This window comes from Tiliqua scincoides, chromosome 4, assembly GCF_035046505.1.
Source record: "Tiliqua scincoides isolate rTilSci1 chromosome 4, rTilSci1.hap2, whole genome shotgun sequence".
Classification (NCBI taxonomy): Eukaryota; Metazoa; Chordata; class Lepidosauria; order Squamata; family Scincidae; genus Tiliqua; species Tiliqua scincoides.
In genome coordinates this window covers 169,849,294-169,865,186 of record NC_089824.1, presented here as the reverse complement: position 1 = coordinate 169,865,186, position 15,893 = coordinate 169,849,294, and the positions used below count along the sequence as shown (strand labels likewise).

The window sequence follows — 15,893 nt, the reverse complement described above, 5'->3', positions numbered from 1 at the left end:
TCTCTATTGAAATATCCTATTTCGCTGAAAGGGAAGCAGGCAGTTCTTAGTGTAGAGGTAGTTTCTGAGTGAGTCGGTGTTTCCTGTTCATCTAGTCAAAGTGCAGCTTTCATTTGGATCATAGAAGTTTTTCATCTCCTGCTGTAACTGGACAGATAAGGTTGGCAATCTCTTGTTCTCTGATGGTTTTTTCCCTTCCTCTTTCAGATCCACATAGACATTCCGCGTACAAACCCCCTCATCCCTCTGTTCCAGCAACCGCTAGTCCAGGAGGTGAGAAGAGTTTTCTCTTTCTAGCTGTCCTGCAGTGCAACTTGCCAAGCTATGCTGGTAGCCAAGAGTGACTTCTTGAGGACTTTTGTTCTATCCCACATGTTTTATTTTCTGCTGCATGCAAGAACTGTCACAGTAGGCTACTAATTTTTTTAAATTTGGCTAGCTGGATGTTCTCATCAAATACACATTGCTTGTACTCTGTCACAAAGTTCCAGATTAAGCATCTGTGACATCAAACTAAACTATGAGATCAAATGTATGCAAATAAGTTTGTTTTGGAGAAGTCGATTCAGTTTACCTTCTTTATTCCCCAAACTCTGGTTGTGGCAGGAAGAGGGTAAGGGCAGTATTGGTTACTGCTCATCTCCCTTTGCAGAACTTGCAGCATCTGGAAAGACCCTAAGACTGGAATGAGATAAGGGAGGATGCTGAAAACAGCAGCTTTGTATCTTCTCCATGGTAATGTTTACAAATGCAGAACATGTGATATGAGGATGCCACACTTGGCATGCACTTCTCTTGCTGGTGCTTCTGAGGAGAAACTCCTAATGTAGTGTCATCACATCATGTATTAGATGTTGCAGGAAAGAGGAGGAGGAGACATGGCGCTGTTGTGTGTCAGCTACAGCCAGGCATCTTCTAATGTCTAGTTCTATTTAGAAAGCACATTCTTCACACAATGATCTTTAGCTTTATGCAAGAATATACAATGTACACACATAATATAAAATTTGGCCATCTTGTATTGCTTTCTGTAAGTTTACTGGAAGGAGTGCTAAGTGATAGTGATAAGTGATGAAACTGTAGTAAGGGCTAGAAACCTGTTGGTCAGTGTCCTTGCCAGTGGGACATGGCAAGAGATTGTCCCACTGATGATCTGTCATTGCTCAAAAACAAAGTAGAAGGCAGTGTCACAAGAGCAGTGAGACTTACATAAGGACGCATAGCTTCTTAGTGGCAAAATCAGGAATGAGCTAGCCCTTCTGGTTGTCCCAATCAGAACGAAGCATTTAATATACTAGCTAGACTTAATAACTTCAAGCTGATTTGGCTGTGTATCTCAAAATCCTTCTACCAAACTAATCCTACTGAATACTTACTGATGCCTGCAGATCATGCAGTTTCAGTCAAATCTGAATGGACTTAATATGTTCCAAAGTCCTTGTGCACACTAAGGAGGTGGGATTTGCTATATCTAAGAACCAATTGTTTGGCTGTTGGCATTCAAGATAACTAATGCAAGGTCTGTCTAAAACCACAGGCCTTGCAATCATGGAAGTTTGTTATCTGGTATACAGAAGCACACAATGAGTTCTATAAATGAACATATGCTAACAAAGTTCTGTGGTATTGACCTTGACATTAGTAGGCGCATGGCTGTTCTGAGGGTTGCCTAGACTCATTATCCCTGCTGTTCTACCATAGAGTAGCTTTTTTGCTTGACTATGCCCCCTTGGTCCTTATAGCTGACAAGCTTTATTCTACCTAGAAACTAGAGCACCTCACTGTTAATGTGGCGAGTAGCAGTGCAGAGGAAACTGGTATACTCGAAGTGTGACTAATGAGGGTTATCGTGACTCTGCTGACCAGTTTGAGGTTATATGCAAGCTCTTGAATGAACATATGCAAGCTCTTGAATGAGAAATTTGTCAGGAAATTTATACCCACTCTACTGGAAATGATTCTTGTCCTTGTAATAATCTAGTACAGTATTTCTTACCAGTTGTCCCCCACCATACCACTCTGCACAGTCCACCTATTGGAAGAATCCCCAGAAGTAACTGGCAGTGATGTCATCACCAGTTACTTCTGGATTGGGAGACCAGATGTGATGCAACAAACACTGTTAAAAGGCTCAGGGTGAATGGGGAGACTTTTTTGAATGCACAAGAAGCGCATGTTGGAGCTCTGACCACTGAGCCAAGCTTCCTACCTCTGTTTGTTACATTGCATTGCTGGTCTTGCTGCCAGGCAGCGGGGGTCTGGGATCCCATGAGTACCAGCTGACACCATCTCAAGTACCACTGGTGGTACAAGTATCACTGATTGAGAGTTTCCTGGTCTAGCAAGTTTCCTATGATTAGCAACAAATACACTTTCAATGGTGGTGTATCTTTTTGTTGTTTAAAGGGCAAAGCTTCAGTTTTTTATCTTGCGTGCTTACAAACTGCCGCCTTTGTGGATGCAGATACAAGTGAGGTTCAGTGAAAAGCCTACGATTGTGTTTCAGATAGGGCTGCACATATTTTGAGATTACACATGCTGAAGATTGTGTGAAACCTTAAGAAGCAGCTTCACTTCTTCATAATTTCAGCTTTCTTAAATGAGCAGCCCAATCATAACTAACCAATGTGGCTTCCACTGTATCCTGCAGGAGAGTTGCAGCATGCTGAGGTCTCCTTGGGGGAAGGCAACATTTGTCCCCTTGCCTTCAGGTAAGCCCCAGCAGCTGTCACTCAGATCTGTGCAAGCTCTGTATCTGACCCAGGAAGGGGGATAGGATTCAACAGGTGCTGCTGCTGCCGAACCCACCCTCTTTCCAAGCTTGATCTGATCTCCCTATTCGCCCCTCCTCCACCCCCTGTGTGATGTAACCTGCTCCAGCAGGAAGGTCTGGTCTGTCCTCATGCTGACCCAACCACTTGCTGCTTGTGGCAGCAGCCAGGCTGTGTGTACGAGCTGTGTTTGTGACAGCTGCAAAGCACACTGTGATGGTGGAACCTGCATTCCGCTGGCATAACACATCGATAGGATTTGGCCATAAAACCAACATGTTTCTAGCCCGCATGGTTGTGGAAGACATGTTTCAAAAGCATGCAGTGAGTAGCTGCATGCCCCTCGTGCTCCATTGTTCCAGATGTGGACATAACTGCCAGTTCCCTACTGTATCCTTGTCATATTCTGTTGTCCATTCATAATTTGTATTGCTCCATGCTTAGATATGCTTTTACTTTGATTGCATCCCTGTACAAGCATTCAGGCGTCAGATGGAAATATACAAACTGAATATATTTGGGTATTACACCTGTATGAATTTGTTTGGCATATGTGACTGTTGACTGATTATGTATATTCTACTTTTCTATGATTTTTCAAGGCAGCTTACAGCACCAATGAAAATCAACCCAAATGTACTTGGCTTTTAAAATCCTGTGTGAGTCCTTGACATACTCTGGCATTTGCAGAATGGCAGAGCTTTTCCTCCTGCCATGGCACTGACTTTAGAGAGGTTCAAAAACCATTGGGACATGTAGCTGCTTTTCTAACCTTTACAGAGCTTGGTGTTGGGGAAGCCCCTGCCTTTTCTAGTCTTCTGAGAAGGCAGTAAGTTTTTATGATCTGAGCTACTTTCTTCTAACCCTCTCCATGATTCAGTTTGAGGTGATCAATACACCCCCCCCCTGGTCTATTCTTTCCCTCTGAGGCTCAATATATCACAGATTGTCCCTGCCTCATGGGTGTGTGTGTGTGTGTGTGTGTGTGTGTGTAAGTGGATAGAGCACCTGCTGTGCATCCAACCAGCATTGACAGTATTGAGCTAGTTGAACCCTTATGTAAGAAAGCTTCCTATGATCCTATCAAGTTAACCATCTTGGTGCTATAAATTATTCCTGTGATTGTGCTGGGGCTTAGAAAGTCTCACAGTGCTTCCCAAACTCATCCTGAAGTTACAGACAAGATTTTCCTGTTGTAGGAGGAAAATGGTCGGTGATGTGCACATGTTTTGGTTGGTTTCCAAGGCCAGCCAAAATGTGTGTGGCCTCCTGATTTAAAACATTAGCCTCCAAATACAAAAACTATTGAAACAGTAGCCAGGTCAGAAACCAGAGTTCATCTTCCCTAAGTGAACAAATGGGCCTTATAAATGGTTTATAAACCAGAAGGAAGAATATCCACAACTCTTTTGGGAAAAGGTCATTCCACACAACAGGGTAATTGTTTAGAAAGCCCTGCTTCTCTCCATTGATTCCATAACCCCCTGAACAGAAGGTATTTGGAGCTGCTTATAAATATTGGTTAAATTTGCCAGCATCCTTGGGCCTTAAGTCAGAGCTTAAGTTTAAAATTCCTACTTGCTGCTTCCATGTGAGTCTGATTGGCTATACATTCAGTTCCTACATGACTTCCCTGTCATGTAGTTGTGGAGATGTTCTGCATGATGAAATACTGAATGTATGTCATCCAGTGCTGAAAAAGGACTAAGAGCTTTGGTGGTGGGTGGAGATTAATTAGCACCGAGGATGAGAGTTTTGATAAGATTTCTGTGCGTATAATGTTATCATTCTACACGGCTGATTCCGGAGAATATGGGAGTGGCTTGGTAAAGGTGTGCCCCCTTACCAAGGGATGAGATGTGTTTCTAGATCTAGCTTGTGAGAAATCGGTTTGAACAATTTTTACAATTGGTGTGTGTGTTCTTTCAGTTTAGAACATACTCATGAGCAGCACCCTTGCACCCAGCATGCCAACTAATTTTCCTAAGAGCTCTAAGATCTGGTGGTTGAAAGCTGCTCTTGTTGGGGGCTTTGAATAAAATTAAGGGTTCAAACAGCACTCACACTTTTTCCTTACAGAAACTGGGTAAAAGTTCAGGTGTAATGGACCCATCCAGCTGGTGTTTAAAATAATAATGTTTATTCAGTAAAAACAGTTTTTTAGAGAACAATTGTGAAATGTTCTGAGTAAGTAAGCGATAATTTCAGTTTTTTGTTTCTGCTGTTCCATCTTTGTTTCCCTTGGACAAGGCCATTAGCAGGAAGATATCTCGAGGAATAGCAAAGCAATGCAGTGCTACACCAGAAACTGGGGGGGGGGGATGGATCCATAGCCAGAAACTTGATGGGGGGAGAGGACCAAAGGTACACCTCAGGCCTTGTTGACTCCATGTATGGAGCACTAAGACTGAAGTGCAGGTAGTTTTACAATAGCTAAAACGTAATGCCTCCAACTTTTTAAAAATTCAATTTGTTTTTAAGGCAAAAATGGCCAAGTGCTTCTCAGCCTGCCTTCATTGTTCTCTGGAAAAAGAGAGCAGGCATACTACTTGTTCAGCGATTGGGCAGAATACAGTACTGGCTGTGTGCTTTTGCTTCCTGTTGCTTCTCATTAAAAGGGACAGACACTATATTCTGTTCTGTGAAATGAAAGATAAACTTCCAGTTTCCTCCCAGTGACTGCAGTTTTTCTGGGGGACAGGGAAGTGAAAGTTTCTAGCTCACTCTGCAGACATAGTGAAACTGCAGAGAATCCCTAAATGGCTTTTCCCTTTAATTTACCCCCATGCCTCTCTCTAAACAGGCATGACATATAGACACACATCTTTGTGCAATTAATTGTTCTCAGTGCAGAGGGTTCTTGCATATCTGGGCAGAAATTGCCTTTCCGATGATCTGGAATCTCAGTCTGGATTCTGTTCCGGGTGCCATGTTTACTTCACACTTGGTATCACTGTTCTGCCAAGAGACCCAAACACATTTGTGGCCTTGGCCTATTTGTGTTTCTAACTCTTTTTGCACACTTTTGGATTCTTGTGCTCATCAGACTTTCCACTAGCTCTATTCCTCTCCCCTGGGCATGGCTAACTTAAGCACCTGGCTTTCCTTCTTCCTCTAGATCTTTGAACGAATCCTGTTTATCTGGGCCATCCGTCACCCAGCCAGCGGCTACGTGCAGGGGATTAATGACCTGGTCACTCCGTTCTTTGTCGTGTTCCTCTCTGAATATGTTGGTAAGCGATGCTTGATGGCTGCAGTGTGCTATTAGCCTTTGCTGTTGAATGCTCAAATTGTCGTCATCCGATAAGCTTTATTGTGCCAGAAACGCTTTGCTGTCGGCTGTTGCGTTAAACCAGAACTGCATATTAATGTATTTTCACTTCTCTCCTGGATTGGCTTTTGTTGGTAGCATACAATGCTTGTACAGTGGAAGTGTGGTTATTGTTTTGAAAGCATGTCTTTCTGTAACAACAAGCAGAGAAAAATAAACCATTAGTGAGTAAAATTCCATAAAGAGTCATGGCAGGGATTGTGTCAAGAATATGCTAAATTCAGTGCCTAAAGAAGCAATTTCTTACAATTTTCTTAGAAAGGTGATGGTGTTGGCACCCTACTGAAATTATTTATTGCACTGATCTCACAGGCAGTGTTATACTGAAGCACACTTAGGGCTATCTCTCTTACAGTAACCTTGTTTGATAGGTCAGTTACACTAATCTGGTTTGGTAACAAAATATGTTCCTCTATAGCTTTAGGGTAGGAACTGCAGGCTGAGATGTACATCTGTAGAACTAGGGCACATTAAGCAGTACTGGGGTAACTAAGCTGGACAACAAGCTACCGTTTCACTGTTGAGTTTGTCCCTGCACGTACTCACTATTTCACTGGTGTAGCTCTTCTTGGACTGACCTTCCTTGATAGCCAGCATGAACTTACTACTTCTTGTCAAATGCCTGCATTCCGTAACATGGAAAGCCAATTTCTACAACTTTACTGTTGGGGTATAAATCACATTCATGTGAGGTCAGGTACTCCATCATACTGGGTTGGAATGTAACTTTGATGGTGGTTGGCAAGTAGGGGAAGGACACTGGTGCAGAGTTCCATGGAGAGAGAGTATGACATTCACCCCCAATGACTTGCCGCCTCTGGTTCTGTGCTAACTTTAGCCTTATTCTATTGGTTCTCAAACTTTTTAGCCCAGCAGCCACTTTTGAGAATGACAATCTGTTGGGACTCACCAGAAGTGACAACATCAAGCAGGAAAATTTTTTGACAATCCTAGGCTGCAATCCTATTTATGCTTACCCAGAAGTAAGCCCCACTAACTATCATTGTTTAAAGCAGATGCATTGTAGCCTGTTAAAAGTACAGCTATCCCGAAATGCAGTCCCATACCATGTTAGCATCAAGTCTAATATACTCAGAATAAAATATTGAAATGAAAGGGACCCACCTGAAATTGGTTTGCAACCCTCCTAGTGGGTCCCAACCCACAGTTTGAGGAAACAGTGCCTTATTCAGACAATGCTTTATCTTTTTAGTTGTATCTTCGTACTTGCAGTTACCAAACACTTGCTGCTTCTTTTCCCTCTTATAGAATGTCCCTGGAACCTGACAAGTGTAGTATTCAAACATATTGAAAATGAAACTCCTGGTTTCATGATGTACTTGGGCAAACAATAAATGAATGTCCATGTTAGGAGCTAACCCTACAAATGTAGACATTCAAACGGGTTCCTCTTCAGGTTCTCATGACATGTTCTTACTTGTATGCTTATGTTGCCATAAATGATGTACAAGTGTGTAGTAAATGGGCAAGTCTGCTCTGGGTTCTGCATATCAGTATGATGAAAGCATTCCTTGCATCAAATCCCAGTCAGCAGGCTTGTTAAGGTGTCCAGCCTAGTTCTAAGTAACAGACCATTGTTGGGAAAATGGGTCTTTTTCTTCTTGTAGCAAGGCAGATGTGTTAAGCATGAGTTTCTGTTCCAGATTTTCTTCCCTGCATTTTTCAAGAGCAGTGTGGTGTGGTTTCACCCAGGCCAATGGTTTGCATCCTTTCTCTGGGATGTGGTGTATTGGAACCTGGAGTTCATAGCAGCAACATTTTTGCTTCTCTGTCCCACTGCAAGCTTCCTTAAATAGCTGCTCATTATCAGTGGTTTGAGCTGTTTATGTACACATCCCTCCCCTAACAGCTCAGCCTGTATCATAGATGGCTGAGTCAGCAAGTCAGTAGGGGCTCCCAGGGGAAACATTTTGTGTGGGGAATGGCTGCTTTGTTTGGAGGTAGGAGTTCTTAAGCTGTTATCTCCAAATAAACTCTTGCTCATGCATTTGTGCTGACACCTGTTCCTATTAATATTGGATTTACTGGTTCTTCCCTTAGCATCCCCGCTGAGTGATAGATTAACCTTGGCCTGCAAGGTCACTGCCACTCATTAACCTCTCTCTGGTAGGGGTGAGGGTTGTGTTCCAGCCAACATCCTCAGCATATTTTGAGATCGATTGAGAAGCATCCCGCAAAGATGTCCAGCGTTCAATACACGCATCTGGTTAAGTGTTGCTTTTATGAGAGAGGAGTTGAAGCACAGGCAGCTGAACAAAAGGAAAGTATTTGTGACACCATCCATAGATGATGGGTATCCTGCCATTATATAAATGATGCATTCTGCATTGAGAGGGCTGTGTGTGTGTGTCTGCTTGCTTGGTCTCCAAAAGAATATTGAAGAGCTGGAGTCAGTACAGAATGAGCAACTGAACCCTCTTCCCTAGCGGAGAGGTTTCTTGGAAGGTTGTTTTGCCCCACAGTTGATGAAGGGATTACCTTTCCTGTTTGTTCCTTTCAGAAACTCATGCATGTGGCTGTACCCATCTGTCTGAAAATGCCCCCACTCAGAGATCTGTGAGTGAGATCTCTGGCCAATGAATTAGAATGAGTTCTGTACCCTCTCTATTTCTTTTTCCTTTTGTCTCTTCTCAAGGTGTTTGTCGTTGGCCTGCTGCTATAGACCCAGCTGTGTCTGTGAGCTGGCAGAGTCCACAAGTCCTCCTGGGCCTTTGCCAGTGGCAGATCTATATATGGAATGTCTGCTGCTCCCATTAGATCAATGATTTCAGCTGAACATTGCTGAGCCTGGCTTGTTTTGGTCAGTGCTGTCTGACAGAATGGCTTATGGGAGTTGTCAGGGCTGCAGCTGCAGATGTGATAGCTGTGTAATGCCCTACAGGTGGAGTAAGTGCAGGTTGCCAAGGGTCCTAAAGGAGCAAATCAACTGTTTGCTCAGTTAGAAGAGATTTTAAGGTCACCTTAAAGAAGTATGTGCAGGTAGCAGCCTCCAGCAACAGCAATTACTCCCAGCAAAAAATAAGGCATGCATGCCAGGATGTGTGTGTTTTGATACAGTATCGGGCTTTAAAAAATCTTCACTTAACACCAAGCCGTGTCCTTCAGCTCAGGCCTGTCTGGTCTTTGGAGGAGAGTATTGAACTATCCAGGGTATATTTTTTTCCTGAAGGCTACATCATGGCAGAATTAGGAATAATGAGCTAAAGCCCTTTTAAATTACAATAGTGAAATGCAAGTCTAAGGCTGCAGTTCTACAAGGCCTTGAGTCTTTTATCTTGTAAAATGCAGAATAGTTGACCAGTAAGACTATGAAGGAGTAAAACACTGTGCTTAAGAAAAGTCCTGTAAGAATAATACTGACAAGTCCAAATGCAGGGGAGGAGGACTTGTGCAGACAATTCTTTTCAGAGGAGAACTTTTATACTGAGTTTTATGTGAGAAATGCACTTGTCTTTTTGGAGATCACCTTCCTACTGTATGCGCCCACCCATATTGTTGTTACCTCATGACTCGTGTGCACAGTAGAAGCTGTCATTTGCCACGTTGCAGCTCTTGTATTTGACACAGGTTCCACTTCACTAGCCTACTGTTCTTGTGAGGATAAGCCTTGATACCTAGATGGCAACCTGTCTCCCTATGGTATTGTCCCAGGTCAAACCTGGGTGGCAGTTTCCTGTGCTATTGCTTTTGTTGGAACTTGTGTTCTAAAGAGGAAGAAAAACAAGCCAGCAAGAGGATAACTTCAAAATGTCTGTATCCCTTGTTGTTGTTGTTGTTGTTCACTTTTGCATTGTCATGGTACGGACGATGGATTTATGCCCAGTAGAACCAGAAAGGCGCCTCCTTCTTTTGACAGTGCCCTGTGTGCATTAGCTCCAGCATGCAGAGCTGTGAACTGGGCTCCAGTTTGCATTGAAATGAATTCCGTTTGCTGCTTTGGAAGCCTGCTTACTTCTTGCCAATGCAGTCTCCAGGCTTTTTGGTTGAATCCCTGACCAGTTTGCTCTCCCTGGCAGCCACATGCCTCATCAGCCAGCGTTGTGCATATTAATTCTCTCCTAACCTGGCTCCAAAGTGCTCTGCACTGTGGTGTCAATCATAGCCACATTATGCTCTTCTTCATGCCAGCCTTGAGTGGCTGCTGCAAAGCTGTCTGCTGCCTTTCAGGTGCTGTTGGAGCCATATGCTGCATATCCAGGTTCTTTATGTGGGACTGGTTTAAGGATCTAGCAGAACAGATGTGTGTGGTAAGCAGTATGCTCAGGAGAGGCTTTTACGAAGCTCCTTTTTGCTAGGACTGCTGCCTCAGGTTTTCAGGGCGGATTGTGCTGTTCATACTGAATAGTCTATCTGAGTGGGAGTGAATGGGATATACTGTAGCAGGCATCTGTCTTCCATAACCATCGCTGTAAAATGGGTATAGCCCAGCTGTATCCTGTTGTGCATTTTCCTGAATGGTTCCTTGTACTGCCTCCTGCCTTGTTTTGCTTTGGGTGGCATTTCCACTGGGGGGAGGAGAACCCTGTGTTCCTTTAAAAGGAGATGCTTTGAGTTTTAAAGTGGTAGGGGAAATGGAGCCTCTTTTCTTTTTGGTGGTGAATTAATCCAACCTTCTGATTCTTACAGTCACAGGAGATGAACCTGTAGACTGAAAAAAGCATTTGCCTTTTATCAGAGGGGTAGGGAATTGCTTTAGGTGTTTTGAAAAATCAGACATATCACTATGTCAGACTGGAACAGAACACATCAGTTGGTTAAATTAGTTCCATGCTCCTGCCCTGAGATGGGAAGGCAGAATCCTTCCATAGCTTGTGTGCTCTCCACACCATCAGACATTCCTCTTAGAAGAGGTAACGCCTTTCCCTGTTTTGTGTGACTTCATTCTTGGGGACTGACACACAGTGTATTCCTCTACTGGAGTTCACATTATACCAAGGAGAGTTAACAATGGTTCCCTGCTTGTTGTGAGACTAGCACTGGCAGCCTTGACTGCAGAATTTCACCATGTCATGTTCCCAGATCATGGATTTTCAGTTTAATAGGAGCCCTGGAGATATTCCAGGCAGACAATTCCTTGATTTGAACAAGTAGATAAAGAGATTGAACTATATGAACTGTGACCTCCCCTCTCTCAGTAGGAAGTTGGGGCCCAAAATCCTTGACTTCTACTACCTCTAAAGCACTGAAAATGCTGTCTGCTGCCCAGTGCATGTTGACGACCTGGAAGAGTCTGCTCATGAGTGAAATCTAAGAACAGAACCTGGAGCAAAACAGTGATGGTGATTTTCTCAGAAGGATTCATTGGATCATCTAGTTCTTGTCAAATTGTCGTGACTGAAACATATCAGTCCAATGCACTCTTGACAGATGCTGATCCAACTGTGTCTTGAAAACCCTGGAAAGAGGCCTCCATGCCTCCCTAGGAATTTTATTCACTGCTGAACTGCTCTGACAGAACATTTTTATAATGTTTACCCTAACAGCCCAATCCTGTCCTCCCCCTCTGACACAGCCAAGCTGAAACAGCTTGTGCTGCATCCCGTGGGGGGGGGGGGGAATCTGTGGAGGTCTCCTCTGGGTAAGGGAGCATTTTGTTCCCTTACCCATGGGTAAGCCTCCATAGCGCAAAGGGGTCTACTCAAACCTACACTAGCACAATCAGGTTTGCACTGACCTGAGCTGCAGGATCAAGTCCTGGAAGGGGGTTTGGATTTGGTGGCTACCACTGCTGCTGAACCCACTCCTTTCCAGACCCAATCCACTCTCCTCCCTCCCCATCCTTCCTCCCCCACTGGCTTACGTAGGTTGGCGAGTCCACAAGGATCATCTTGGGGGGGGGGGGAGGACTTTGACCTTTCAGCCAGCGCTCTGGCAGCACATGACTTTGTACTCCCTGAATGTCTTTTACAACTGCCATGAGTTGGTTAACACTCATGGGAACGCTTGTTACCCCATGTTACAGAGGAAATTGATTGTTACCCCTCTTAGATTCTTATGCACCAAGGACTTTCTAACCACTTTTCTTAATTGTTTCTCTAAGTTACATGCACAGGGTTTTTTTAGGAGTATGGATGCCCTAAAAAGAAAACAGCATTGCCTTCTCTCACATAATATATTTCTCTAGATCAGTGGTTCTCAAACTGGTGGGTTGTGACCCACTGGTTTGTGTAAACATTCCCTGTCCCTTTAAGGGGTGGGGGGAGTCAGGGAAGCATTCCCCAGGATCATGTCCCGAAGGGGAGGGTGCTTTCACTTTATGTAGGTAGGGGTGCAGGGAGCCCTGCACAGCCCACCACAGCGCTCCCTGAGGCTTGAAATAGTCTGTAACAGCGGGCACTAAGCACTTCTGTTTTGCAGGAGGTGCTTTGTGCCTGCTTTTAGTGAACGTTCCAGGCCTTGTGGAGGGCTGCGTAGGGCTCCCCGCACCTCCTGCTAAGGTCCTGTCTACATAAGTAAGTGAAAGCACCCTCCCTTAGCAAAGTGATCCTGGAGATTGCATTGCCACCCTATCCCCTCCCCCACAAAGACTTACTATGGGAGTAAAGCTCCCTCAAAGTTAGAACACTGCTCTAGACAGTTTCTTGTAGCTGAATTTTTTTTAGCACCTCCATATTTCTGATGAACCACAACTTCCTGAGATGATCACAGTACTTCTGCTGAAGTCTTGACAGTGCCAAGTGGAACTGAGTTGTGCAAACCATGTTCCTGTTAATGCTGGCTAATATGACACTGGTTTTTTTGAGCCAATGCACCATGTTGTTGGCTCATGTTCTCTATTTAGGGTTTTGTTTCCAGGAAAAAAGAAGTGGCAAAGAAATCAGATGGCCATGTATTCACCAGCTCTTGGAACGAAAAAGGACCATAAAATGCTAGTTTTTGTTTAAAATAGTCTGAGTTCCAAAACCAATGTTTGCAAGATATTAAGTGTTGTATTTTTAGTTGCTCGCGTAGATCTATTGTCCGTGTACAAGTTCTCAAGTAAAGCAATTTGCTATTTAGAATGCTATTGTAGTGATGAGTCAGACTGTTATAAACAATGTATAATATTATAGCTCTTGAACATTCCAATGTTTAATCATAGTGCTTTAGAGCATTCAGGGTGCTTCACAAATATTGTCTCAGTTCATTTACCAGTGAGCGCTTAGTGAACATATAAGTGAGTTTGGAATTGGAACTGGAAACACCTTGGCTCATGCTTTGCCACTTTGCCACTATTACACCAACTTCAAAGGCTTCACATGATGAGGGTCCTCCAGGATGTTATTAGGAGAGGTGTTTGTTTCCAATGAGTAAGGTAGGATCACAGCCTAAAACCTAGTGAACACAACAGGCTTATTTCTGAGTAAAATAAATAACACCATTTTCAAACACCTCTAGTGGAGCTTCCTCAACTTGACCTCCAGTCTAGAGCACATAAAGTAACAAGGGCATATGCAGAGTTCCTCTCTACTTGCTTCTTCAGAGCTATCCTATTTCCCTGACCTTTTGCATTAGGAGGAAGAATTTCTAGGCACACTTGAGTTCTAGCACTTCTCGTTCTAGAAATGGAATACTTCACACTTTACATAGCAGTTTTGGTCTACCAGTGTTTTCACAAGAATATCTATAAAGTATGAAATAAAGGAACCTATCTACCACCACTACCCCCAGCCATTGAGAAATGCCACAGTGGAAGACTGTTGAACACTGACAGCAAGTAACATGAGAAGCCATTTGCTGTTTCGGAACTTTAATTTAAGATTGTTATCTGTGCTCAAGCTTCATAGGTTACTTCTGTCTTGTGATGCCTGTTGCAATAATGAGATCTCTGTTAATTACAGACAGTAGTTAGTCCTTTGGGTGGACTATGTTCCTTGGGGGGGGGGGAGCTTCTTTACAGAAGTGTGGAACTGTCAGGGACTATAGCTAGAGAGCCACTCCTAGCAAAGGAGCACTTAGTGGTTAGGGCTCATGAATCTCTTCCTACTCCCCTGCTTTCCCTTTTTATTGAGCCAGCATCAGAATAGGGGAGGGCATAAAACTAGCAGATTAGCCACTGCCACCATCCCAAATTAAAGAAAGAAGATGGGGGGCTATTTGGGGAAAAACCACCTTCCCCAAGAGAGCACAGAATGCCAGCAGTTGTTATATAAAATCAAATAGCAGTAGCACACTTGAGCAATCAGATGGTGACAGCCCTCTGAATTATCCGTGCACACTGGTTTTATTTGTCTCTTTGCCCATCTAACCTATTTATTTAAAAACCCAAAAGGAATTGACAAAAAGGGGTTATAGAAAAATAAACGAGCTCAGTGATGGAAAGTGATTGAACTTAGATGGGTGAACATAAAGGAATAGCTTGACCAAATGGGATGCAGTAACTAGTAATGCCCAGTAGAGGGAGTCAGGACACTACTCATGAGCACAATGCACAAAATCCAAAGTGTGGCTAAATCATGCAATTTATATCTTGTAAAATGGCTGGCTTGGAGTGGTAAGAACAAACAAAATGCATTTCCTAAACACCTAGCTAGAACTGCAATCCCTATTGCTAGCTACTTATATTGTTATGGCTTTCTGCTTCCTATACTTCCTGTATTTTAGCTATTTTTCAAGGAGTGACAACATTTCAGAAAAGTTTTTTTTGGGGGTGGGGGGGGACTACTGTTGATGGCAGAGCAGTAGAAAATAGTCTGGAGAAAATGACAGATCCATTGCTGGCTGCCATTTTTCTTCCCCAGAATGCCTCAGAATGCTGCTATGATTGGAGCATTTTGAGGAAAAATTGGCAATTGCCACCCACTGAAGGGAGCTCTCCAATGTCACTAGAAGTGAAAGTAACAAAAATAGTTTTTTTAAAAATGTGTGAATGCGAGGAAATCAGTATTGCTCGACTACCTACTATAGCTCTCTCACCTTTGCTGACCCTAGCTTGAGAATGAATTATCAGTTCCATCTCCCCCTCTTCTGAATTTCAAGTTCATAGTATTTAACAGACAGCTTTCAACTCCTTCCTAAAATAGAACCTCTAGCATCTGGGGTTGTATGCCACAAAAAACGAACTGCTTGAGAACAGCAGCAGGAGAGAACTATTGCCTTTAAACCTTGCTTGTGGGCTTTCCAGATGCATTTGGGATGCTGGACTTTGGTCTCATCCAGCAGGCTGCTCTTGTGTAACATGGTAACAGAAATACCATGTGTGCATTTTGTTCATGGTAACAGAAGCAGGAGAAGACAATATGTGGATAGGCTTCATCCACAATCCTGCACCTCATTCTGTTCCTGCAGAACGGGAACCATTCACAAGTGGCATTTCCCAACGCTAGTATCTTCAGATCTGTACAATGTCTGAAATGGCTAGTTCTTTGGTGTAGTACAGGTGGAGCCTTTTTGTTCCGTTTTGTTCCGTGAACCTCCATGATTGCGAAAATCCACGTGTTGCCAAATCAGAACTAGAAATGACATGATTTTACACAAATTGCATAGTTAACACAAGTTGTGTACAATTAAGCAAATAGCACTACAGCCTGGGGACGGAAGAAAACAAAGGCAGCAGTTCTCAATCATCTCCCCCCTCACCGTTCCTGTACTCAATCCTCCCCTGCTGCCCACTGTCCCTGCTTGTTTCACAGGTGGGATGCCCAGGCCTGTGCATAGACTTGCTTACTGGGCTGTTTTGCTTATGAAGGTTGGAGCACACAGAGCCTGCAACATCTCAGTCTGACGGAGGGGGGAATTCGGCTCTGAGAAAGACAAACAAAACAAGCTGAAGGAAAACACTCTGTGGGTTT

At 43.5% G+C, this 15,893-nt stretch overlaps 1 protein-coding gene across 1 annotated transcript in view; it reads left to right on the top strand.

Moving 5' to 3' along the window:
* TBC1D22B (TBC1 domain family member 22B) overlaps positions 1 to 15,893 on the top strand; it is a 48,761-nt gene that overhangs the window by 16,274 nt on the left and 16,594 nt on the right. Inside the window, exons 7-8 of the mRNA XM_066623928.1 lie at positions 208 to 273; positions 5,890 to 6,004. Of these exons, the coding sequence (XP_066480025.1) occupies positions 208 to 273; positions 5,890 to 6,004 (181 nt within the window). The remainder of the gene's footprint in view (positions 1 to 207; positions 274 to 5,889; positions 6,005 to 15,893) is intronic.